Genomic DNA, 26,584 nt, shown 5'->3' with positions numbered 1-26,584 from the left:
GAAAAAGCTGACTGTGACTTCGAACTCAGACATAAACCCAAGAGGGTCAAAACAGATGCATCTTCATTTCTTCCAGAGGATGAATTTCTTCTGTTCAAAGACACCATTGGAATCTTTGTTGTACCCTTGTGCTTTTCTGGGCCTGATTTGGCAACCTCAGGAGGAAAGCATGCTGCGTTTTGCAAATGTGTGCAAATAACAAACATGCCCCTTATGTCCTAGGCAGACTCATCACACACGCGTTGGGGCAGTTGGCAAAATGCAGTCATGCAGCCTGGAACGAAAAGTGTTGCACACGTAGTTGCTTATGAGAAATTCAGTGTTAGAATGTAAATGCCTTCCTGGCCCAGGGGCAGTGTAATTGTTCCATTTCTCATAATGAAACTTTGCTTGGAGGAAAATGCTTATATGTCTGAGATGTTGATTCTAATCTCTGTTCCTTTTTCTGTCTCCTCTTCCTCCCCTGCCCCTACTTTTTTGGTATGTTTCTTTGTTTTTCTTCACAGGAAAAAGTAGAATATGCCTTCCTGATTATTTTTACAGTTGAGACATTTTTGAAGATTATAGCTTATGGATTATTGCTACATCCTAATGCTTATGTTAGGAATGGATGGAATTTACTGGATTTTGTTATAGTAATAGTAGGGTAAGTCTCTTTTACTTTGGGGAAATGTTGATTTGGAAAATGGGAGGTGGAGGTTTGGGGGGGGGGGGACGGTAACAAAACAGTCTTTTTAGGGAATGTGGTTGCTATTTTATGCCAGCTGTTGCACCGGAACCTCTCAGGAGTTCTTTTAAGGCTGGTGATGCTGCTGTCAGTCTCTGGGCAGAGACTAGTTTGAAATTCTCTCATTTTTACTCCCATTTTTGTAACATGTTATAGAAGGGAGTCTAAGTTCCTAATATGAGAGGCTTTACCTAACAGGGTCTTGGATCTCCAGAAATAGACTAACCCTGTTGGTGATTAGAGTCAAATGAGTAGAGCTTTTAATAGTGCCAAATGTTAAGTTAAAAAAAGTAAAAAGTAATAAAACCTTCATAGCAGTAAGGTACTCTGCTATTTTACATCCCTTGAGCAAAGCTATTAATTTTCTTTCTTTTTTTTTTTTTTTTTGCTGACTTGTGGGAGAAACTCTGGCATACTACTGTTCCATTTTAAATAATGAAACAAGTGTCTGGATAATGTCATGTATCTGGCATAAAATGAAATAAGCTAGAAAATGCAGAGAAGCAGGTGTTCCACCAAAATCCTGTTGCAGGAAGAAGACATCAGTAGTTTTAGTTAAAGGAGAATGTTAAAATAAAAAATAGTGGCCTGTGTTATTTTAGTCCTTCCACACCTGGAAATGTTGCCAGGAAGAGAAAAATGAATCCATGTTACAGGAATGCTGTGTCTTTGGACCAAATACCCATGTAGGAAGATAAGATATATCCTTTTTCCCAGTCTTAGTTATGCTAGCTGTAAAGTGAGTTGCTCCTAAAATTATGTTTCTGTAAAGAGAGGTTTTTAAATAGCCTCTCTGTTTTCATCTTCATGACTTCAGTGAACTGCCTTTTGCAGTTAAGCAAGGTGATTTTTCTCGTGGATTATGCTTTTATCATGAATCTTTTGCCTTTTCATTGGAGACTAATTCTGCTGGGTATTGGGAGAGTGGAATTGGTTGTGGGCCTTCCTAGGTCCTTTCAACCTAGGAAGTTAATATGAGATCCTAATTGCCCAGTGGGACAATTAGACTTGTGGGAAATAAGTTAGCTTTTCAAAACCCCCCCACAATACATTGGCATTTAAGGCATCACTGCAAAAGAAGTGCACCAAAATGAACAGGTAGCAGATATGTGCCGTATCTTACTGTATTTGGTGGACTGTCAAGGAATGGCAAGCGGGAGTCTTGCAGGTATGTTGGTTCTGGGATAATCTGGCTGTGCCTCTTCTGCCACTGGACTTTTTGTTCAGCTAGGAATGGAGATGCTTAGCCCCATTTCTTTCGTCACCGTGCTATGATCACCTCATATTTCTGCCTGGAGACATTTTTCACACTACAGCACAGCACAAGGACAGGGAACCAAGTGGAGCATGGTGGTCTTATTGAGTTAAGGAGACAGAGACAAGAGTTTGGGGAGGCAGAATAGGGGAGGGGAGGGAGCTATTTAGAGAAAGAGCTTCATAAATATGCCTTAGAGTACTCTTCAGTTTTGGCTGAGGGCTAAGCTACACGTACTACATGGAGTTGCGAGTCCATGAGGCCAGGAAAGACCACTACTAGGGAAAAGAGAAAGATCAGGGAGCTATAAAATGAATAATAACCAGGGCTCACAAAGGACTGGAAGGCATTCAAATTCTGACTAATTAGGGTGGAAAGACCTCATTGAACACCCTGGACTGTCCGTAGAGACCCCACAGGGCCATTGGTAGTAGTGCTAAACTGGCTCTAGAGCAGGGGCTGGCAAACTGTGGCCAATGGGCTAAGTTCTAGCCCATCTAGCCTGCCACCTATTTTTATAAATAAAGTTTTATTGTAACATGGCCACACTCATTTGTTTACATAGTTCAGTTTGAGTAGTTTAGGTCCACAAAACCTAAAATATTTAAATATTTACTATCTGGCCTTTTACAGAAAAGGTTTGCCAATCGCTGCTCTAGAGTACAGAGACTACCTGAAATCCTTGCTTACAGTGTTTGAAAAGGAGTCTGAAAAGAAGCAAACTAGGCTGGGCATGGTGGCTCATGCCTATAGTCCCAACACTTTGGGAGGCCAAGGTGGGTGGATCACCTGAGGTCGGGAGTTCAAGACCAGCATGGCCAACATGGTGAAACCCCCTCTCTACTAAAAATGCAAATATTATCTGGGTGTGGTAGTGCATGCCTGTAACCCGGCTACATGGGAGGCTGAGGCAAGAGAATCACTTGAACCTGGGAGGCAGAGGTTGCTGTGAGCTGAAATCGTGCCACTGCACTCCAACCTGGGTGACAGAGTGAGACTCCATTTAAAAAAAAAAAGCAAACTGATATGCTAACTGAACTACCTGCCAGAACATAACTCTACATTCTTTAAAGGAAGACAACAAAATCCAGACACTGAACATATGAAGAAATGTGACCCATAATCAGGAGGAAACTCCATCAGTAGAAACAGATCCTGAAATGACAGAGGTAATGGAATTAGAGAAGGACTTCACAAAGCTTTAAAAACTACTATTATAAATTTATGGACTTAAAGGGATACCTGATTATAGTAAGGAAAGATGGGACAATATAAAAAAAAATGGGACTTTAAGAGATGAAAAATATATCCAAAATGAAAAATTCTCTGGATTGGCTTAACCTCAGCTTAGACACTATAGAAGGAAAAAATATCAGGGAATTTGAACATATAGCAATAACATGAAGAATAATGATTGAGGAGAAAATGAATACCACCTCTGTGGCCTGTGGGGAAATAACAAGTGGTCTAACATATATATATTTGGAGTCTCAGAAGGAGAGGAGAGAAAGAGGAGACAGAAAAAAAATATTTGAAGAAACAGCTCCAGATTTTCCAAATGTGATGAAAAATTAAACTCACAAGAAGCTCAGCAAAGCCTGAGCAAGATAAACATGAAAAAAGCCACATCAAGGCACATGATAATTGTAATCAAATTGTTAAAAACCAAAGATAAGGAGAAAACCTTAAAACAGAGAAAAGAAAATCTCAGACTGTTTGTCAACAACTATGCAAGCCAGAAGACAATAGAGAGACATCTTTAAAGTACTGGGGGAAAATGTCAACCTAGGATTCTCACTCAGTAAAATATCTTTCAGAGTAAAAGTCAAAATAAAAATTTTTTCAGACATTCTAGAGTTTCAGAATTCATGACTAATAGACCTGTACCTCAATCAGTGTTAAAGACAGTTCCTCAGGGCTGAAGGAAAATGACACGAGGTAGAAAAGCGGATCTACACAGAAAGAAATGAAGAGTGCCAGAAAGTGGCTCTACACAAAAAGAATGAAGAGTGCCAGAAAGGGTAAATACGTGGGTACATATACAGATATTTTTCCCCTCATTAAAAAATTTCTTTAAAGGTAATTATTTAAAGCAAAAATAATAACAATGTATTGTGGTGTCTATAGCTTCTATAGAAATAAAGTACATGACAATGGTAGCATGAAGAATAGGAACAGAGAAATAGTCATACGGTCTTGTCATGTACTTATACAGTAGTTGGAATGATTAAATATTATCTGAAGATAGACTGTGATACCTTTAAGATGTGTATTGTAAACCCTAGAGTATGGATTGGTGAGCTACAACCTGTAGACCAAATCTAGTTTGAGCCTTTTTTTCCCCCACCATTGACAAAGTATTTCATTTATTGCCTGCTTTGGCAAATAAAGTTTCATTGTAATTCAGCCACATTCAGTCATGTCTATGGCTATTTGGTGTTATAATGGCAAAGTTGGGTAATTGTGACAAACCCTATGGCCTGCAGATTCTAAAATATTTACTATTTGGCATTTTATAGAAAATGTTTACTGACACTTGCCTTAGAGAAGCCACTAAAAAAGAAAATCCCAGGTATATCTAATAAGCCTATTGTAGAGATTAAATGGAATTTTAAAAAATCTAAATCCAAAACAGGCAAGGAAGAAGAAAAAAGGAACAAAGGACAGGACAAATAGAAAACAAATGGCAAGTTGCTAGATTTAAACCTAGGTAAATCCTTATTAAAATCATTGTCACAAAGAAAGGATAATGGCCTTTCTTTGTGTCCATGTGCTCTCATCATTTAGCTCCTACTTATAAGTGAGTACGTGTGGTATTTGGTTTTTTTTTCCTGTGTTAGTTTGCTAAGGATAATGGCCTCCAGCTCCATCCATGTGCCCACAAAAGAAATGATCTTGTTCTTTTTTATGACTGCATAGTATTCCTTGGTGTATGTGTATCACATTTTCTTTATCCAGTCTGTATTGATGGGCATGTAGGTTGATTCCATGTCTTTGCTATTGTGAATAGTGCCACAATGAACATTCACATGCATGTGTCTTTATGGTAGAATGGTTTATTTTTCTCTGGGTGTGTACCCAGTAATGGGATTTCTGGGTCAAATGGTAGTTCTGTTGTTAGCTCTTTGAGGAACTGATACACTGCTTTCCACAATTTCTTTGTGGAAATTGATACACTGCTAATTTATACTCCCACCAACAGTGTATAAGCATTCCCTTTTCTCTGCAACCTCTCCAGCATCTGTTATTTTTTGACTTTTTAAGAGTAGCCATTTTAACTGGTGTGAAATGGTATCTCGTGGTTTTGATTTGCACTTCTCTAACCATCAGTAATATGAACTTTTTAAAATATGCTTTTTGACCACATGTATGTCTTTTGAATAGTATGTCTTCATGTCCTTTGCTGACTTTTTAATGGGATTTTTCTTTTTTTCTTGGGAAGTTGTTTGAGTTCCTTACAGATGTTGGATATTAGACCTTTGTCAGATGCATAATTTGCCAATATTTTTTCTCATTCTGTAGGTTGTCTTTTTACCCTGTTTCTTTTGTTGTGCAGAAGCTCTTAAGTTTAATTAGGCCCATATGTCAGGTTTTGCTTTTGTTGTGATTGCTTTTGGCATCTTCGTCATGAAATCCTTGCTCATTCCTATGTCCAGAATGGTATTGCCTAGGTTGTCTTCCAGGGTTTTTTATAGTTTTGGGTTTTACACTTAAGTCTTTAATCCATCTTGAGTTGATTTTTATATATAGTATAAGAAAGGGGTCCAGTTTCAATCTTGTGCATATGGCTTGCCAGTTATCCCAGCATGGTTTATTGAATAGGGAGTCCTTTCCCCATTGCTTGTTTTTGTCACCTTTGTCGAAGATCAGATGGTCGTAGGTGTGTGGCCTTATTTCTGGGCTCTCTACTATGTTCTGTTGGTCTATGTGTCTGTTTTTGTATGAGCACCATGCTGTTTTGGTTACTGTAGCCCTGTAGTATAATTTGAAGTCAGGTAGTGTGACACTTCCAGCTTTGTTGTTTTGCTTAGGATTGCCCTGGCCATCCAGGCTCGTTTTTTGTTCCATATGAATTTTAAAATTTTTTTTTCTAGTTATGTGAAGAATGTCATTGGTGGTTTGATAGGAATAGCATTGAATCTGTAAATTGCTTTGGGCAGTATGGCTAATTAATTGATATTGAGTCTTCCTATTTGTGAGCGTGGTATGTTTTTCCGTTTGTTTGTGTCATCTCTGATTTCTTTGAGCAGTGTAAAACCATGAAATTTATAGTAGAAAATATTGGATAAAATCTTTATGACCTCAGTGTAGCCAGAGATTTCTCAGGACACAAAAAGCTCCAGCCATGAAAGAGTAGTTGAAAATGTTGACTTTATCAAAATTTAAAACTTTTCTTCAAAAGACAGTGTGAAGACAATGAAAAAGCAAGGCACAGATTGGGAAAAATAATCACAATGCATACAGTTGTATTCAGAATACATAAAGAACTCTTACAACCCAATAGTAAGAAGACAGCCCAATAAACAAATAGGTAAAAGATTTGAACAGATCTTCACAAAAGAAGATATGTGAATCGTCCACAAACACCTGAAAAGATGCTCAACATTGTTAGTAATTAGAGAAATGCAAATTAAAACTACAGTGACGGTACTGCATACCCACTAGTATTACTAAATGTAAAAAGACTGAAAATACCAGGTCTTAACCAAAATATGGAACAACTGGAACTCTCATACACCACTTGTAGAAATGGAAAATGGTATAATCACTTTGGAAAAAATGCGCCCATTTCTTACAGTGTTAAACATAGACTTACCATATGACCATATTACCAGTTCTACTCTTAGGTATTTATCCAAGAAAAATGAAAACACATGTCCACAAAAAAACTTTATTCGTAATAGAGAAAAACTGGAAGCAACCCATATATACCTCAACGGGTGAATGGATAAACTCATTGTGATGTATTTATGTAATGGGACATTACAGAACAACAAAAAGAAATGAACTGCTGATAAAACAACGTGGATGAGTGTCAAAAACATTATGGTGAGCAAAAGAAGATGAGCCAGGAGAACATACTATGTGATTCCATTTATATGGGTTCTAGAAAAAGAAAAAAAAAAAACTCTAGCAATAAACAGCCAATCACTTGGTACCCAAGGCTGAGCTTCAAGGGAAGCTCTGTACAAGGCTGTGCAAAAGGGGCACAAGAGAATCATTTGAAATGTTGAAATCTTCCCTATCTTGGTCATGGTGTTTGTTGCTTAGGCTTATGCATTTTTCAAAACCCATCGTACACTTTAAATGAGTGTGTTTTATTATAGATAAATTAAACTGCAATATAAAGTGATTTAAAATGCAAAAAAAATGTAGGAAACTGAAGTAGAACTGGACTCTAAGAAAAACTTCAGAACATCAGATTATTTTTTATCTAAAATATGCACGAAATTGGAGTCAAAGAACGGAAGAAAGGTTTTAAAAAGAAAAAGAAGAATTATGATGTCTTCATTTGAATCAAATTCCTACTCACTAAAGTTTCCAACTGCAGTCTGTATCTCAATCCAATGGATTTTTCCATTCCAAGTCAACAGTGACCTATTGCTTTTGTCAAGATTCCCAATAACCAAGACATTAAGAAAGTAATTGATATTTCTAAAATGTTAACTGTTAATGTGACCACAAGAGGACTCAGTGTGTCTGCCAGAGCTGAAGTTATTCCTTTAGAGAAAAGTTTGATCTAAGCCAACTTTTATCCCATGCCTCTAAATTTTCAATAAAGATATATTTCAAGCATTCAGGCTCTATTACTTAAGCTTTTTTTGAAGAACGTGACTCCTCATTCTGGTGCTTCTGACTTTAGTCAGTTTAGACAGCTCCTTGTCTTTTTTCTCCCACCTTGGGGTAAACTTTTAATAACAACCTAGAGTTAGTTACTCCTTTCTCATCCTACCCTTATCTCTTCAGGCCCATGGCACTTTTTTTTTTGAGAGGCATGGTGGTGAGGAACAGAATCACGGAATATTAGAGTGGAAAGGTCATTCTCCGAGTCGTTAAATCCAGTTTTGTCATTTTATAGAGAGGAGAACTGAGGCCCAGAGAAGGAGAGGGACTTTCCTAATATCTCATAACTCTTAGGAGTGGAAACCAGCCCCGGCCCCTTGCAGCCCTGCACTGTCTGCACAGCCTGCTTCTCTCTCTGACTTGGCCTCTTTGGTGACTAGAGAAAGACATTTTTCATGTGTTTTCAAGGACATTGCTGAAGGACAAGGAATAAAGGGACCATGACGTATATGTTGCAAAACACAGATACTTGAAAGCAGTCTTCAGTCACTACCTGCATAAATTACTTTGCTAACCCTTTGGGATGAAAATTCCTGTGGCTTGCACATTTCAGAAGAATTTGAAGTTTTCTTTCTTTCTTTTTCTTTGTTTTTCTGAAGCTATGAATTTGTCTTGGGGGAGAGACTTTTCACTTTAGCCTTGCTGCAGGGATTTACAGTAATCTTTTAAAAACTATGCTGAAGAGAGAGAAGCTTGTCATAAATTTGATCTATTTCCTCAGTCATAACTAGGGAGAGTTCACCATCTGAAGCTTTGTAAAGGTAGAGACTGGGCTTGTTTTCCCTCCTGGCTGGGTTTGTTGCTAATTGCTGTACTGTTATTAAAACAAAGGGCTGATCTATAAATGCCCCAGAACTACACAACTATACCCAATCAGGGCTGTAATCAGACCACCCTATGTTTTATGGACTTGGTGTCTTGGCTATCCAGAGGCATGCCAGTGGGGGCAGTTTCTGCTTTGTCTGCTCATTAAACTTTGGACACCTTTTCTTTGTTGCTGGGCCAGTCATTCCTACAATCTGATTGGCCAGAGTTGATGCTGTTTGAAATGGGCAAATTTTATACTTACTCTGAAAAACGAGCAATAATTCCAAAGCATATTTATTTCAAAGAGCAAAAGTCATTGTTAAATGAGCAGATTGCCTGAAAATAGATTTATCTGAACCTTCTGAGACTAGGAAAAAATTTATTGTGGCTGCCAGGTATAATATTATTCACATTTCAAAAGAGAGAATGATGATATTAATACCTTACCTTAGGTAACTGCCTTTAGCCTTTGCACAGCTCCTTAGTGTCTGTGATTTACATCCTCCAAATATCCCTATGAAGGTGAAGGTTGGGGTGTGTGTGTTAGTGACTACACTGACTACATATAACATATTAAGATGTGAGACTTTGAAGTCATTCATTGATTGATTCATCAGATATTTTTGGAGTACTTCCTATGTGTCAGATACTGTAATAGGCACTAGACTAGAACAGACCACATGCACAAATGAGCAGAACAGACTAAAACTCCTTGCTGTTACAGAACCTGCGTTCTAGTGGGGTCCACATGCCTGTGTTTACATGTGTTGCTGCTAGTTGTGTGACCTTGGGCAGGCTACTTATTCCTATTGAGTCTGTTTTCTCCTGTGTAGCATGGTGTTCGTAATTCCTGCTGCATAACATTTTGTGAGAATTAATGTGACAATGTATGTGCAGTGCTTAGCACATAGCGAGTGCTCATGAATGGTAGCCACCAAGATGACTGTTGTCATTTTAGTTTGCAGCAGTTCTACTTGTCATCATTGAGTTTCCAGGGAGTCCCCTCTTCTTTGGGAACAGACTTGCTCTCTGTTGCTCCATTGCGTTAAACACAGATGAGGTTAATCCCTGTCCCAGTCATTTTGGAGATGGGGTCGTTTGTATTCCAATTCCACAGCCCAGTTCTTGTCTTTGTCTTCCTTTTATTTAAGCGGCAGCCACACAGAATTAGCCCTTGTTCAAAAATAAATACAATTATCATCCTGTTTTGCTTCCCTGAGGTGACAGACTCTAACATTTCTTTCTCTTTCTCTTATTTCAGATTGTTTAGTGTAATTTTGGAACAATTAACCAAAGAAACAGAAGGCGGGAACCACTCTAGCGGCAAATCTGGAGGCTTTGATGTCAAAGCCCTCCGTGCCTTTCGAGTGTTGCGACCACTTCGACTAGTGTCAGGAGTGCCCAGTAAGCACTTATTGTTTCCTAGAGTCAGGAGTGTGCTGGTTTTTTCTTCCAGGTGGGTCTCAGAATCATTGGTGCTTCCAGGTGAGTTGCTCTGTGCCAGCCAGGGGTCAGCAGACGACCATGGCCTCCTTCACAGTTGACAGGACACTTTGGCTTGCACTGTCACGTTGGATCCCGTGACAGCCCTGAGAGGGGGACAGGTGGCAGTTATTGTCATTCTGATTTTGTGGATGAGAGAATCTTCTCTTGCAGAAAGACAAGGTGTTGGGGTGAGACCTTGGGTTCAGGCCTTTAATTCCAGTCTATTTTTCCTCTCTGGCAACATGCTGCCATCCACGCCTCCACTCCCAGGCCTGCCCCTCTGAAAGTGGCGGGTTTGTGGATGAGGGTGTTGGAGGACTTAGCTGCCTGCCTTTTTTTTTTCCCCCCAAGTGGGGAGCATCAGAGGGATGGACTCCTGGAAACTCTGATTAGATCCTCTACTATCAGGAACTGTGCTACCCAGCTCTGGGGGAAGGGATGAATGCTTCACCTGTCTTACCTGGATACAGGGCACAGGAGTACCTGCCTTGAAGGCTGTTGTGAGAACTGAATGAGATAATGGAGGGAGAGCCCCTAACAGAATGTCTGGAGCACGGAGGCTCTCAGTGAGTGAGAGAGAGTTTTAGCCGTTAGGCCCTACCATACCACTCAGTGCCAGGCCCCAGTGTGCTTCTGGCTCCAGGCCCCCAGGCCAGGTTAAATCATACCTGAGTTGGAATAGATGCCCTGTTTGTGCCCTGGCCAACAGCTGCAGCCTCTTATCCTTCTATAAGGCATTTGGGGTTGCCTCACTGGGCTCTGCCCCTGATAGGACTCCTGTGTTGGGGACTTCCATGAGTAGAAATCCTAACACCTTTCTGAGGGCTGGTGCCTCTGAGCAAGAATATGGGATTGCAGGGTGTGCCTGTTTTTCACAACTCATAAAGCCATCAGAAGAACACAGATCACATTTTTTGCCTCTCTAGAAGTTCTTCATGAAATTTTTATTAAATTTGTTGGCACTTAGAATGCACCAAAAATCCTCTGGAAAAAAAAAAAAAACATTTCCAAATTTAACATTTTAAAATGTAGGAAGTGGTGTTTTATGTGTACTTGTTTTTCCAGATGGTTCATTTATTTTCATTGAAAAAGATCAGCACAAGTCAAAACCACAGAACTGTGTGGAATCAATTGAGAAAAACAGAAATACCTTGGAAATGACTGGCTCTGTTAAGTGTAACACGATTAAATGAGAAGTTCAGTGAGCAAACATGTTCTTCCAGATTTAGTTGTTATAGCTTAATCTAATTTCAAAGTAACCACGACAGCTTTTCCCCCCAAAGAGCAAATAACAGGACAGCCTGTCTATGGTATGTGTGGCGTGAAGACTTTGGGGGCTGTGGCTGTGTGCGTGTGTGCGTGTGTGCGTGTGAGCGATCTTCTGGCCAGTGAAAAATCCAAGAACTCACATAGCATTGTGTCTGCTTCCTTGGCTAATGAGGTTTTTACTAAACTAGTGCAGTGCTCCTAGATATTGAGAATTAGTTTTAAACTGTATTTCTTCCTTTCCCCAACAGACATCACTGTTTGAAATTTGATAGGGAGATTTGTATGTAACTCTTCCCCAGGTCAGCAGGGAAAAATGTGAGTCTGAGTCTTGTATGACGACTTTTGAGCTTATATTTTTAACCACCTAGGTAGGGAACATCCCAGTCTCTCATCAAACTCAAATAGGCTTTTGAAGGAAGGGATCAGAGGTTGTCAGATGTGCTGTTTCTAGTGCTGGTTGGCAGCCGTGGCCTGCTGATTTCTTCTCTAGTACTTGAAGTTGTTAAAAATGTCTAGGAATGTTTGACTGTTTACACTTATCTTGGAATTGTTTAGTCCCTGCTAAAGAGAATCCAGACTGTTCTGTAAGACATAATTTTGTGTGCATGTGTGTATGGAAATATATATTAATTCAGTGAAAGGTAAATTTATTTCACAAGGTGGTGAATCAGGCATTTGTGGAGTTCTTAAGCACCCACATTAAGAGACTGAGGGAGAATGGGCAGGAACTGAGAACCCACCCTGGAGACCAGGCCTCCTGACCCCTGTGTTGACGTCCCCCATTCTCTCCACGGCCCCTTGACCTCAGCACTACTGTGCTGCTCACTGTTTAACTTCTTACCTTCTCTTTCCCTGTCCTTCCGTGTTGGACAGGGAAACATTTATCAAAGTTCAAGACCATCAAAGTGGAAAAGAATCCTAAAGATCATCTGGTCTACCTGCATCTTTTAGACAAGGAAACTGAGGCCTGTTGGAGGTAGTGACTAGTGTAAGTTCTCACAGCTAGTGAGTAGCCAGACAGAACCAGACCCACGATCTCCACATTCCTGACCTGGTGTTCTTCCCACTTCTGCCTCCTTGACTAGAGTCCCATGAGATCTACTGAGATCTACCGTACATGTTGAGTATGTACAAAGGAGCGGGATGCAATAAAGTATACATGTTCACAGTCGGATACAACTTTATCATCTCATAAATGTGACCAATCTGAAATACAGTAGTTAGTCTAAATATAAAAAATATTCACAAAGCTTACTGCCATGGAATTTAGAAGAGCTAACTGCTGGGGGTTGGTTTTGCATGGCCCATTGGTGTCTCAAGAAAACCAAAACAATAGAAACCTGGCCATGGGGATTGGAATGGGTGTCGTCTTTTCCTTTCCATGTGTTCCTTGTAGAAGGTAAAAATATTGAAAATCGTCCTAATTGATCATTTTTGAAAAAACTGTGTGGACATTTACATATCCAAAGGTGTAGCACCCAGAGTTTTAGTTGTAATAGAGGTTGTAGCAAGGCAGGGTCTTGCTGAGTCTGAAATCCTCTTACTGCTCTTCCCTCACCATCCTCTCCCCTGCCTCCTCTTGTGTTGCTTATCACGGTAAAGGTTTGTCATTATTGCTAAGTCTTCTCTTTGCTTGCTATATTCTGGTTTCCGATGTAAGCATCTCAGCTTCTTGCATTCTCTCTTTCCTGAATATGTATTGGGAAAGTGAGATGATAGCAGAAGAGGGAAAGTTTGAAGGTGGAGAGACGACAGGGAAGGACAGGGAAGGAGAAGGTAAGAAGGAGAAGAGTGAGCAGCACAGTCGTGCTGAGGTCGCGGGGCCATGGAGAGGATGGGGGACGCCAACGCAAGGTCAGGAGGCCTGGTCTCCAGGGCAGGTTCTGGGTTCCTGCCCATTCTCCCTCAGTCTCTTGGTTCCTCACAACCAATCCTAATCCTGAGTGCTGCCCCCATCCTTCTTTTCATGACCTCTTTTTCTGTCCCTTGGTGGGTAGCCTTACCTACACTCTGGCACTGAGTATGACTCCATGGGTAGCTTCTATTAGGTTGGTGTGAAAGTAATTGCAGTTTTTGCCATGGGTCTGAGTCTGAGGATTTCAGACTCAGCAAGACCCTGTCTTCCTAAGATGTCCATGGCAGCAAAAGTTTTAAATGTAGGAAATAATCGTTTCTCTCTCTCTCTTTTTTTTTTGGAGACGAAGTCTTGCTCTGTCACCCAGACTGGAGTTGTAACCTCTGCCTCCCAGGTTCAAGTGATTCCCCCACCTCAGTCTCCCGAGTAGCTGGGACTACAGGCGCACACCACCACACCCAACTAATTTTTGTATTTTTGGTAGAGATGGGGTTTCATCATGTTGGCCAGGCTGGTCTCGAACTCCTGACCTCAAGTGATCCACCTGCCTCAGCCTCCCAAAGTGCTGGGATTACAGGCATGAGCCACCACACAAGGGCAGAAATAATCATTTCTCATGTGCCTGTCTCTCAAGACCACATTTCAGCTTCAGGACACGTCTACCTTAATGTTACATAATACCAATATCAAACTTAACAAGGCTCAAGTCAGTCTCAACCCTCCCCCTGCCCCTCCCACCTCCCTCATTCCTGGAGAACCTCCCTTTGAAATGCTTAGTTTTGTTGGGGACACTGGGATTTTGCTTCAAGACCCTGGCTCAAATAACTGGTGTGCTCCATAGGTACCTTCCTCTCATTCTGACTCAGTTGCTGAGTTCTGGTCTCATCCAGATCTTCACCCTCACCTACCCCAGCACTCTTGAACTACCTCTCTGTGTCTGGCCTGCTGCTATCCTGTTGGTCTTTCTAAAGCAACTGCCTTTTGCTAGTGATCTAAAGTTTGGCTCCATGATCTGGATTCAACACCCACAACCCTGGCTGCAATCTACTTTTCTTTCATGATTTTCTTTTCCACTAACCACCAATCAAGACTCACCACCCTCAAGCCCATACTGTGCTACTCTTCTCTGTGCTTTTGGTACTCTGTTCTTCTTCCCTGAAGTTGCCTCTCTTCCATGGCCACCTGTGGAAATCCACCCCACCTGGCCTTTGGGCCGTTCCCAGAGGGAAGCTGCCTCAGGACCCTTTCTTCACCCCATTCATCCCTACTTGTCACCTGCATGGACCTTGGGGGACTGAACAAAGGATGATGAACATGGGAATAAAGACAAAGACAAAAGAGTATATGTGGAAGAAGGGATCAGGGGGCTCCTTGCTTCTAGTGAACAAGAGCCCTGAGCTTCAGACCCTTTCACATTTTACTGGGTAAAGGAGATAGGGAGAGGGGGGAGTGGTTGTCGGTCAGCAGCTTGATTTACAGCAGACTTGCAAGACTGCATTCTTCTAACAACAGGCTCTAGATGTCCCAGTAGATAACCTCAATGAGCGCATGGTGCCAGGGAGTGATTGCCCTCAGCAAACCTGGCGGTAGGCGCAGTCGTGAGTTTGCCCACATCCTGCATTCATGATAAACAGTTTGTTGTTTGATCATATAGCCTCCAGTGGAATGCTGAGTTGGTCACAATCCCTTTGGCCTTTTCAACTCCCAACACCTATTAATTTTAACTATTGGGATATTTATATAGCATCTATGTGCTACCCAAGGGTAGAGTTATTTGTGTTTAATTCTGTGTCTTCTAGAATATAATTTTTTGAGGGAAAACATTTTACATAAACCATCTTCATATTGCTCCAAAGCACCAAACCTTATGATTTCCACATGGTAGATACTTAAGAGATATTGTCAGATGGGTGAAGAAATGCGTAAATGAATGATGAACTTTGATATTGGGCAGTCCCCTCCCTAGGCCTTAGTTTTTCCCTAGTGAGGGAGTTGGACTCGATGATCTTTAAGGTTCCTTTTCAGTCTGTCTCACATCCAGTCTTAATATTAATGAAAAGCTTTGAAATACCTCTTTGAATTTTATTACTATGTGTTCTAAGTAAAGGAGGCATGGTTAGGAATTATATATATGATTCATTGGAGTGTCTTCCTGGCTCACAAACTTATTTTTTTTTTGTCTTTCCTAGGTTTACAAGTTGTCCTGAACTCCATTATAAAAGCCATGGTTCCCCTCCTTCACATAGCCCTTTTGGTATTATTTGTAATCATAATCTATGCTATTATAGGATTGGAACTTTTTATTGGAAAAATGCACAAAACATGTTTTTTTGCTGACTCAGGTGAGTAATGAGAATTGTAGCTAACTTAACTTTAAAATTTTTTGTTTGCCCCAAAGCAGCTTTCATGGTTTGGGGAAAATCTAAAACAAAATAGGAAAAAAATGTCCAATATACCAACACATTTACTGAGCCAGTTCTCAGTATGAGCTATGTTCAGAATAGATGAGAATTCAGTCTCCCTTTCTACCCCCGATTTACTGTGTAATGTGTCCTGGCAAATAAGATAAGAGACCTCCAAAGTAAAAACAGGAGGCAAACCAACAGCATTGTGCTATCTAATCCTAAGGAGGGTGCTGTAAGCGCAGGTGCAGAGGAAAAGAGCCATGGATTGTGACAAGAGGAAATGGCAGATTCCACTAAGGAGGGAGCATTTGAAGGGAAACTTGAAGGACGAGCAGGATCCTGAGGCATCGCAGATGGGGTGGTAGGGTGTCCCAGGCCCTGGCAAGGGTTCTCACCTTCCACCGGCTTGGATTTCCTGATGTTTCTGTCCTGAGTGGTGCAGCCTGTTTGCTCTGTTTGCAGATATCGTAGCTGAAGAGGACCCAGCTCCATGTGCGTTCTCAGGGAATGGACGCCAGTGTACTGCCAATGGCACAGAATGTAGGAGTGGCTGGGTTGGCCCGAACGGAGGCATCACCAATTTTGATAACTTTGCCTTTGCCATGCTCACTGTGTTTCAGTGCATCACCATGGAGGGCTGGACAGACGTGCTCTACTGGGTAAGTACCCTGGGGAGAGAGTTTCTGGAGTGTTCTTTCCTTGGATAAGTGGGTTTTGTGAGCTAGAGCCACTGGAGAGGTGGCTGGAAAAGAAACTCTGAAGTCAGTTATTTGGGAAGGGAAGCGGACGCTGTCTTTACCAGCAGACTTCATCATCCTGCTCCTTGAGGGCCTTAGTTTCAGTTGCAGGAAGCTGCTGCATGATGTTGGCTTCTGGCTTTAGTCCTCTACTCCCCAGTGCTGCCTGAAGACCTGGTGCCAAGGGTGGCCAGTAGTCCCCTTTGGAGGAACTCCAGGAAGCCAGGGCTATCCTGATTCAACTCTTAAGAGAGCCAAAGGGTCACTTTCCAGGTAAGGAGGCTCCTGGACTGCCACAGGCTAAAGTTAATCATTTATACATCAAGGCAGGTTGCTCTACTAGATCCTAAAGGGAAGAAAGGGACTGTAAATCAGATCCCTTTCATGCTTTCCATAACTCAGTATGACTTTAAACCCAGTGTGAGTTTCTCCCATGATAATATTTCCCATTCTTATCTTTAGTATTACTATAAATCATCCCAGCACAAAACCTTAAGCTGTCTTCCTTTCTATTTGAAGCTACAGACCTCTGGCAGAAAGGGTGGGAATGGCACGTAGACTTCCAGGGCTGTTGGACCCATCCAGCCTGCCATGAAAACAGTTGGACACTCTTTCAAGGCGAGGGTCTGGTTCCTCTTGTTCCTGATAGAGCCAGAAAGATTTGCTATATAAAAATAAGTGCTATAGTATTTTAACAGCCATTTCCCAGGGTTGAGTTTGTTAGAATGTAAATAAAGCTCACAGAAGTTTAGAAATTGTTTTTCATGGTATAAGAGTTGCTGGTAAAGACAGCTAACATGTAGATTTTAAGCCTAAATCCAAGTCCAAAGGGGAGTAAGCAGGATTCCAATTATGAGTTGTTAAAAGGAAATTAGTAATAAAGTACTTCTGAAATCAGCAGCTTTTAGACAGAAGGCCTGTAAATTGAGAAGTAGGTTCTGGTAGTTTCTAAATTTTAGATACTTTTCAGGATTTCCTATTACTCCATAACTTCAAAGAATGTAACATATAATGGTTATAAATAGGTTTTTGCTTCCCTTCACCAGCTCACAGGATTGTAGATGTCCCTATATATTTAATATGAGGCAAAGAAGGTATATTTTTATCTTTAGTCCCCAAAGTCAGTCTAGTTTGATCAGGTTTAAGTATCTTGTTTTTCCTACTTCCCTTTCTTTTTCTGATTGTCATAGGAGTGTGAGTGTGTGTGTGTCTGTGTGTGTGTGTGTGTGGGTATGCACGTCTGTTATTTATATTCATAAAACATCGTCTTTTCATGAAGAGGAAGGAGGAGGGAGATGATATTGGCTGAGCCAGGGGCATGGCTTCTGTATGCAGGAGGGCCCTCAGGTTAGGTGAAGCATTCATTTTCGCTATTATTTCCTAAATTGCAACTTCTAGTCAGATTAGTTGAGATCTCAATTCCAGTCTTCCCTTGCAGTTTTTCATAAATAGAAAAAGCATCATCAAAATAGCCCAAGCTCTGATACTTCCCTTCCCCAAACAGTACATAAAACAACATTTTGATTTTTTTAAAAATCAAAATCTGTGACTCCTCTCAGCTTTGTTTTTCTCTCTCTATTGACATGGTGAATTGTCAACTGCAGATCCAACATGCCTTGACTAATGAACAATTTTATACTTTATGTTATATTCCTGCACATCGATTCTCAGAATTTTCCTGTTGCCAAGAAAGTGTAAAACCTGGGAGTAGATGATTAAAGGAGAGGGAACTTCAGGCTCCTAGAAACGAAAGTTTCCACTTACTTTCCTGAGAAGGTTTAAATATCATCTAGGATGATATAATTATTATTTTTATTATTAATATGACAATCACATGGTTAATACTTTGACAGGATAATTGCATTCTCCATAAATTACACAGCATCTTTATTCTGGTGGGGATCTCAAGCCATTCATAAACTTTATCCCAGTCTGTATCCCTTTATAGAAGGTCTGGGATCATGAAGATGCAGACAGTGAAGTAGAGACCATGGAACATTCCCTGGATTCTACAGCAAATGGTTGTGGTCCTTGATCTAGAACAGGGGTCTATAAACCTTTTCATAACGGGCCAAATAGAAAATGTATTTGGCTTTGCAGGCTACATGGTCACCTCAGCAACTGTTCAGTCCTTCCACTATAGCTAGGAAGCAGCCATGGGCAATACATAAGCAAATGGATGTGGCTTTATTCTAATCAGACTTCATTTATGGACCCTGAAATTTGAATTTTGTATGACTTTTCTGTGTCATGAAATATTTTGCTTTTGATTTTTTCCCCCACCAACCATTTCAAATTGTAAAAATCATTTTTAGCTTGAGGCCATATACAAGCAGACAGCAAGCTGGATTTGGCCTGCGGGTCATGCTGTGGGACCCCCTGGCCTAGACTGAAACCCAGCACTCTTTCCTTGGCATTCTTCCACCTGTCAGCAGTTTATGAATCCTTCCAGAACACTAGGGGGCAGCTAAGTAATGTCTTCCCGACTGTTCTCTAAGATCTTACTCTCTGAAACACATCAGGATTGTTTTTAATTACCTGTTGATTGCATTTATTAGCTCATCACAGAGATAGGCAGGGGCCAAGGAACCAAGCCTTCCTAATATTTCATGGGCCACAGTCAGCTGGAAGCCACACCGATGTGATACACAGCAGAACATCCCTGCCCAGCACGGTGCCTGGCACCGAGCAGGCACTCAATAAACACAAGGGATGGTCATCATCCTTCAAGTGTACCAGGCATATTGCCTCATTAGTGTAGATGTGCCGTGTTTGAATATCTATTTTTATCCACAACTAGGGCATAAAGGGAACATCTTGGGAGATAAAAAGAGATTAGATTTTAAATATTGACTACAAGCACATTTCTGAATCCTTTAGGTATTTACATATGGTGGACAAAGTCTTTGCAGGGCATTGTTTTGCATCTAGTCAAGTTTATATTCAGTCAGCGTTCTGAAGCTCATTTATGCCTTGCTTCTTGCTAGTGTCTGGAAAATGTCTGGCAGGGTCTTGAGAAGGGAAGTACAGGTGGGTCCAATATGTAGAAAGGCACACTTAGAACAGGACTATTTGGATGTGTGGGAAGTGGGATCATTAAGTTCTGGTGGAAAGAAACCTATGGTAGAGTTCTTTGATAAAGTGAGTTCCATAAATATAATTCAGCTGTTGTTTGACTTGCATGTGAGTGTTTGTTGCTCACAGAGGCAGAAGGGTGTAGGGCAGGGAAAGAGTGTTTATTTAGGCTGGTTGTGTGACCTCGAGTAGTTCATGGAACCTCTCTGGGCTTCTCAAGATGCAGAATTAAACTTACATGATTTAATTTTTCTCTTCAACTTAGAGGAAATTTTTTTTCCCTTCAATTCAAAGGAAATAAAAAGTATTGGTTTCAGGAGACAGCTATCCAGATAAACTTGTGGTGTCTTGTCTTAGCACCAAGCTCTTTTCTCAGTGCACACTCCTACGGAGGTGCTGGCTGTCAGACCTTCACGGGAAGTACTCATGGTCAAGCTGACAATCTCCTTCATTCAGGCCACCTAGGAAATTTCTATGTAACCAGCTGAGGGCTTGCCTTTTTCTTATTGCATGCTCTGGGGAGTTAAAACCAGTATACCAAGTTTCCAGAAGTGTTTTCAGCAGCTAGAAAAACAGCCTTGCATTGGTCTATAACTTGAGACATGAATACGCATTTCAACCTTTTATTTTTATTTTTTTAATTTTTTTGAGACGGAGTTTTGCTCTGTCACCCAGGCTGGAGTGCAGTGGCGTGATCTCAGCTCACTGCAGCCTCTGCCTCTGGGGTTCAAGTGATTCTCATGCCTCAGCCTCCCAAGTAGCTGGGATTACAGGTCCTCGCTACCACGCCCAGCTAATTTTTGTATTTTTAGTAGAGACGGGTTTCACCATGTTGGCCAGGCTGGTCTCGAACTCCCAACCTCAGGGTGATCTGCCTGCCTTGGCCTCCCAAAGTGTTGGGATTGCAGGCGTGAGCCACTGCACCTGGCCCATTTTAGCCTTCTGAAAGAAGGAAAACTGAAGCTAAAAAGAAAATTATTTCTTGGGCACCAGATGACACCCCTTGATGACTTTGATATAAGTTTTTAAAAAATTAATCTAAATTGAAGTCCTTCAGTGGAAGCCAGTTTCTTCATTGTTGATAAAGACCATACAGGCAAAATCCCAAGCAGTCTCTATTTTCATGTGGGTATTTTTGGGAACAGCTTGCATGTTCTGATTTTTCTTTTGTATATGGTAAGATCCCAGAAATGCTTGGCTCTGAAAAGGGACTTGGATTGAGAAGGGTTGAATGGGAGCAAGACCGGCTCTCAGAGCTGAAGTTTGTCTCTCTTGCCCCACCTTCTGACTTAGAGATTTGGAATCTCCAGTGGACTGTGTTCAACTCCAGCCTTTCCCTCCAGGCCTCAACTGTCATTCCAAGTGATACATCTGATTTGAGCCAATGTGAATCTGATGAACACCTACTCCCAAGAAATTAAAAGGGTTTTAAATTGTTTAAAGGAAAATTTTCCCTCCCAAGTGGAGAAGACAGCGTTACTAGAGCCATTCTCTGGAACACCAGACTGAGGCCTGAAGGAGGGTTGGTGAAGCAGATGGCTCAGCAGATGACGGTTGCTAGGGTCATGGAAGAGTGAGGTTTCCTGATGGGAGCCCTGGACCTGTCCGCCCTCCCGTCACCTTGATGGGCACCTTCTCCCCTGCTGCATGCACCTCTGTTCCAACACAGAGGGAAACAAGCCCAGATGGGGCTGTCTCAGGTGCTGACCCAGGCCAGGCACAGGCCACCACACCAGGCAGCCAGTTCCTTCTTCATATATGGGTTTTTCAGTAAGTTTAGTGGTATAGTTGCTCTGGATGAATTACCCTCTGCCTTCCTGCTGAAATTAGTTTATCCAACTTAATTAGATCAACAATTGCAGCCACGGCCCAGGCTCATTCATTACTCTAATTGCCAATGTAAGATGTGCAGACTGATATGAGTTCTATTAAGCACATCAGTTTTCATGTGGCCAAACAGGTGTTTCATAAGGGATTTAATGCCCTCTCCCTAGACTTCAGCAACAGATGTTAGGTAATTTTTTTTAATGTTCGCTTTCCCTATTTGGCTTCTCGAGGCAAACATTGTGAAATGCGTGAGCCTCATTCTGTAAAGTTAAAACCTGGAGCCAGATCATATGCAGGAAAGCACATGCTTAACACCCTAAGGGCTTGCACCTGCAAGGCAAGAGCGACTGCTCTATCCAGACTGTTTGCAATTCTCATTGGCTGAAAATTCTGGGTGTTCTGGCAGGGTCATACCTTGGGCCATCCATTCTGTCCCCTGACTGGTTCTTAACACCTCCTTCCTGGGAAAGGTGTTTTGCTGAATTTAACACTGACCTGTGCTGCTGGAAAGTTCCATCCAGCTGTGGTCCTTAAAGCACCTGTTTGCTCTAGCTTCCTTTGGCCAGGTCTGCCAGGGAGACTGTGTCTGAATGTGCAGCATGAGCTTGTCCGGGAATAGGGGAATGGGGTTCCTCAGGCCACACCCTTTCACCTCTAAACCCAGTCAGCTCATAGCTGGAGCCAGTCTCCCAGGGGGGTCATCTAGATCAAAGCTAAGTGTGGAGAATAAGGGCTGCTTCTCCTTTCTGTGGGTGCAGCTAAGAAAAAGCTCATTCCCCAAAGAGCCCGTGACTATGTGTCAGCTAGTTGACCTTGACAAAATTTCTTTTTCGCATTCATTTTGCTGCGTTCATTTTGTTTGCACTCACAGGTTGCAGATAATCCAGATCTCAGGTGGGTTTGATTTCCTTGGGTAGGTTGGTTTCCAGTAGAAGATTGTTTTAGGAGTTTTTAAAAAGAGTTTATAGAGTCAAATGGTACAAGTTTGTCTCTATAATTAAGACTTTTCCACCATCACAAACTTTAAACACAAAGTCTAAAATCTTGGGCAGCATAGAAAATAGGTTCTAGCTAAGCACTAGTTTTGTCCTCTACCAAGATCTTTCCTGAAAATCACTTATCGACAGTTTCCTGTAAGAAAAAGCCATATCCCAGCTGATTTTCCTTCCTGGGGCCAAAATCTGCTATTATTCAGCCTGAAAGCCTTGATGACTCTGTGTGTGTGTGTGTGTGTGTGTGTGTGTGTGTGTGTATGGATGCTTGTGTGCGTGTATGGGGAATATGTGATGAATGTGTGTTGGCTACTGTTGTTTCTGATTTAAATCTAGGTAAATGTTTAATTAAATGTATAGAATGCTGTCTCTAATGTGACCCTCTCTCCTTGTTAAATTCTCTTATTAACCCACTCCTATGAGACCATCTTATTTCTTGCAGATGAATGATGCTATGGGATTTGAATTGCCCTGGGTGTATTTTGTCAGTCTCGTCATCTTTGGGTCATTTTTCGTACTAAATCTTGTACTTGGTGTATTGAGCGGGTAAGCTACACCTCTTTCATCTTGAAAGCAGAGTCCCGAGGACAGTTGCCAAGACCACACAGGCTTTGCTGGATGAGGGCCGCCAAGAGGGGTTGCCAGACATTTTATGTGTCCTCTGAGATGCTTTCTTTTCTGCTGAGGCTTCCCAAATCAAGCTGTTTCCTGGAACCTCACCAGGCTTCATGAAGGAGAACTATAGAATGATTATTGACCAGAAATTAATCAGCATTGTTGCTTGAGATTTAAACAATTTCCATAGCATGCCCTTTTTTGTCTGTTCTAAAGTGAGATACATTTATAATTGCTTTATTTGTCTGGATCCAATATAATGCAGATTAATTGTTATAAAACAGTAGCAAAATGAGCTAGATTGGGTGGGCTTTTGGTAGGCCCCATTTGTAGATTTCAGCCGCTGAGCTTGTCCTTATTTGCAGAAAAAAAAAAAAAAAGGAAGGACCTAGGCCCAGTCCCTGTCCTTGGAGCACTAACCTTCAGCAAAGCACTGAGAGGTCTGGCAGCTGCAACTGGGGCTCTGCTCTTTAGTAAATGGATAACTGATAACTGATCTCCTTACATTTTACAGGTAAATGATGCGATAGGATGGGAATGGCCATGGGTGTATTTTGTTAGTCTGATCATCCTTGGCTCATTTTTCGTCCTTAACCTGGTTCTTGGTGTCCTTAGTGGGTAAGCAGTTGGATCCGTGTTGCACCTTCTCCTGCTGCCACGTGTGAGGCAACTCTGCGTGTCTCCTAGCTGCTCCCTGACAGCTTCTCTGCATGTGTTTGGACTCTGATGTCCTCTCAGTGTGTTGCTTTTGGATTGAACTGTGATTCTTTCTGCCTGTATCTGTCTGTGAGATTCTGTGTTTCCGATGCTTGCCAAACACTGTTAATTTAATGAAAACGTTCCCCCGAAGGCAGTTGTGTTAGTATGTGAACGTGTAGAGGTGGATTACAAGTGAGTTAAAGGAATTCCAGCCTTGGTCTCCCCCAGGAAAGAGGCTTTTGTCCCTTGTCGTTTTGTGTCTATTAGTACATAACCCCTTGTCGTTTTGTGTCTATTAGTACATAACCTGGCCCCTTTAGATCACCACAGTGCATTATAAATACTTCCAGGGGAGTTTTAGATTTTACTGTGAAGGAGAAATAAGCCTCAAACACATAAATACTGGACAGTTTCAAAATCTTCCTCAGATTGGGATTCTTTATTAGCTTGATGTTCTAGTGCTGTCATTGTGAGAACTGTCCCTGTGCTTCAGTTTTAACCGAAACTTATAGAATCCTTCTCTTAATGCAGAGTGATGATCGACTTTTGTGCACACATTTCCCATGGGCTTACAGAGACCACGTCATTCAGTCACGATTTTTGAAGTTTACTTGTTTATCACTTCCTCTTTATGGATTAACTCTCCATAAAGAGGGTGCAGCATGCAGCAGATTCTGGCCTGGAAAGGGAACTCCTTATGTTGCAGGCTCTGCCTTGCCCGTAGCTGGAGATGCCATCCCAGAACCCTTGTGGGCAGCCCTGCATCCACACCGCCTCTCAGACACCCCCAGAAAGGTGGTGTGCTACAAAGAAGGGAGCTGGTGGCTGTCTGGCTCTCTCACAATCAGCTACTTCATACAGCCATTGCCAGGTTGTGGGGGGCAGGCAGGATACCAGGAGGCCCAAGAGGGGCCCACGTCTCCCAGAGGAGCCTCTGTCACTGCGCTGTGCCCAGGCACCCTCAGGAAGTAATGTTGATGGATTTGATTCAGGCGAGTTTATCTCCTCCTCACTCGCTTTATCTTTCTCTTTCCGAGGCTGTATCTCGGGGAAGTGATGTCTTCATGTATGCTGAGTTAGTGAAAAGGCTTTAATCACATTTTTGGAAACACTGCCTTTTCCAGAGCAGAAAGCAGAGTGCATTTATCCATCTCGGCTTCCTTTCTGCATCTTCCCCTAAACCTGCCCTGGATTGAATGTAGTCAGTTCCACACCAGGGACGCATACTGTCACAGGAAGTCCCTATGTAGAGATGGCCCAGGGGCTAGTGCCCCCCAGAGAGAGGGGTGGGGGCTGAGCCTGGGATGGGGCCACATAACCCTCCGCTGCCTGAGCTGCCTCCTGTAGATGAGTGGCTCCTCAAGCCTCTGGCCCTTCCACCTCAACGTGAGAAGTGTCTTTCTCCTAGTAAACCTCAGTGGCCTTAGGCTAGGGTTGGACATGTGAGGGTGGTATCTATTCCTGGAGAAATAACATCGTGTTTGATTTTGCCACAGGAGCTTCCTATACAAGGTTAACAGCAATCCTGTTGTGAATTCCTTGGCGCCTGATGTCTCCTAAACCCAGCTAAACTGACGGAGGCCATGGAAACCGCTAATTTTAACAGTGCCGGTGACATGCCTTATCTTTTAGCTTTCCCAGGCAGGAACCATTGCCCCAGCAGACATGATGAAGCAGAGGCAGGAGCCAGATCGTGAGGTGCTTAAAAAAAGAAGAGAGAAAAAGATGGGCGGGGGGGCTTCCCACTATCACAAATGGGGGTTAAACCTGCAACTCCGTGGGAGGTACCCAAAGCTGGAGGATAAAAAAGGTACACTCCTTCATGGAACAACCAGTTTACTGAAATATATTTTGGGGGGAAATAATTTTTTTAAAAAATATTTTTTCATCAGAACAAAACTTAGATCCCTGATGGAGGAGACCGGAAATGACACATGAAATTATAAAAGAAAACCCGAGACTTCCCAGCGATTTTTAGCCGTCAGTGCGGGCTGTGCTCAGACCCCTAGGGGCTGCACATGACCTCCTCTCTACTCCCCCAGAAGGCCTCCGGTAGGGCTGGTTTGGGTAAAGGCAGAACCATGTCTGCAAAGCACAGCCTCACAGCTTTGTTCCTGATTTGGCCAGTATTTCCTGAGATCCTGTAGAGTGCCCGGCTCTGGTCCAGAGGCCAGGGGTGCCAAGATGTCTCAGACACAGACAGCAGCCTTGTGCTTAGGCATTCATTATCTCATGGGGTAGCCCATTTTGAAGCAGTGCAGAAGGGCACATACTCAGTAGAGACGCAGACCCAGAGGCTCTGTGAGCTGCCCTAGAGAGATGAGGAGGCATCTCCCCCGGAGACTGACGATGGGCTGGCATGTCTCCACCTCCACCCATCCGCCCCTCCGCCTGCCCGCTCCCCCCCCCCCCGCCCCCAACCACCACCTTCCCTCTCTGCCTGCTACTCCCCTCTTACTTTCCCATTGATATTTTTGTTGTTGTTTAAGCAAATTATTATTTTTTTAAATTTTAGCCTCAAGAGTCTTCATAATTTTTTAAGGGGACACTAGAGGTATTGCAAAACCAGAAGGATATAAATGTTGAGAGGAAGACAACTTGTGTTGCATAGACCCTGAGCGACTGTCAGACCAACACAAATGTAATCCCCTAAGCACTGAATTAAAACGCCCTCATTTTAGAAAGGCTGGTCGAGACCATGTGATTGCCTTCTCATGAGGAAATGTTAGATGGTGCTGTGTGTCTTCAAGTCTGTCAGCCATTTGGAAATACCTGTATCTGTTTCTGTTCCTTGGCTCCTTCATGTGTGTGGCCATGCCATCCTATTGTATTCTTGAACAGACTTTAATCTGCACATTGGATTTGGTATTTATTTGTAAAGTGTTGTAACACAGATGCTTTGGGAAAATCTTTGGTTTTATAACAGAGTCTTTTTTCCCTCAAGGTAAGTATGAAGTATATGAACTGTAAACCCTATGCAACCATGCATGAA

At 42.1% G+C, this 26,584-nt stretch overlaps 1 protein-coding gene across 4 annotated transcripts in view; it reads left to right on the top strand.

The window, feature by feature from the left end:
• Positions 1-26,584, top strand: part of CACNA1D (calcium voltage-gated channel subunit alpha1 D) — a 330,171-nt gene that overhangs the window by 163,188 nt on the left and 140,399 nt on the right. For 3 of the 4 annotated variants that reach the window (XM_054483848.2, XM_054483846.2, XM_054483845.2), the window contains exons 4-8: positions 507-646; positions 9,895-10,037; positions 15,432-15,584; positions 16,110-16,306; positions 22,721-22,824. In XM_054483848.2, coding sequence (XP_054339823.1) covers positions 507-646; positions 9,895-10,037; positions 15,432-15,584; positions 16,110-16,306; positions 22,721-22,824 — 737 coding nt within the window. Of the gene's footprint in view, positions 1-506; positions 647-9,894; positions 10,038-15,431; positions 15,585-16,109; positions 16,307-22,720; positions 22,825-23,407; positions 23,512-26,584 lie in introns of all 4 variants that reach the window. The other variant, XM_054483847.1, reaches the window with a different exon arrangement.

This window comes from Pongo pygmaeus, chromosome 2 (assembly GCF_028885625.2).
Source record: "Pongo pygmaeus isolate AG05252 chromosome 2, NHGRI_mPonPyg2-v2.0_pri, whole genome shotgun sequence".
NCBI classification, from domain to species: domain Eukaryota; kingdom Metazoa; phylum Chordata; class Mammalia; order Primates; family Hominidae; genus Pongo; species Pongo pygmaeus.
This window is presented reverse-complemented; position numbering and strand designations above follow the sequence as displayed.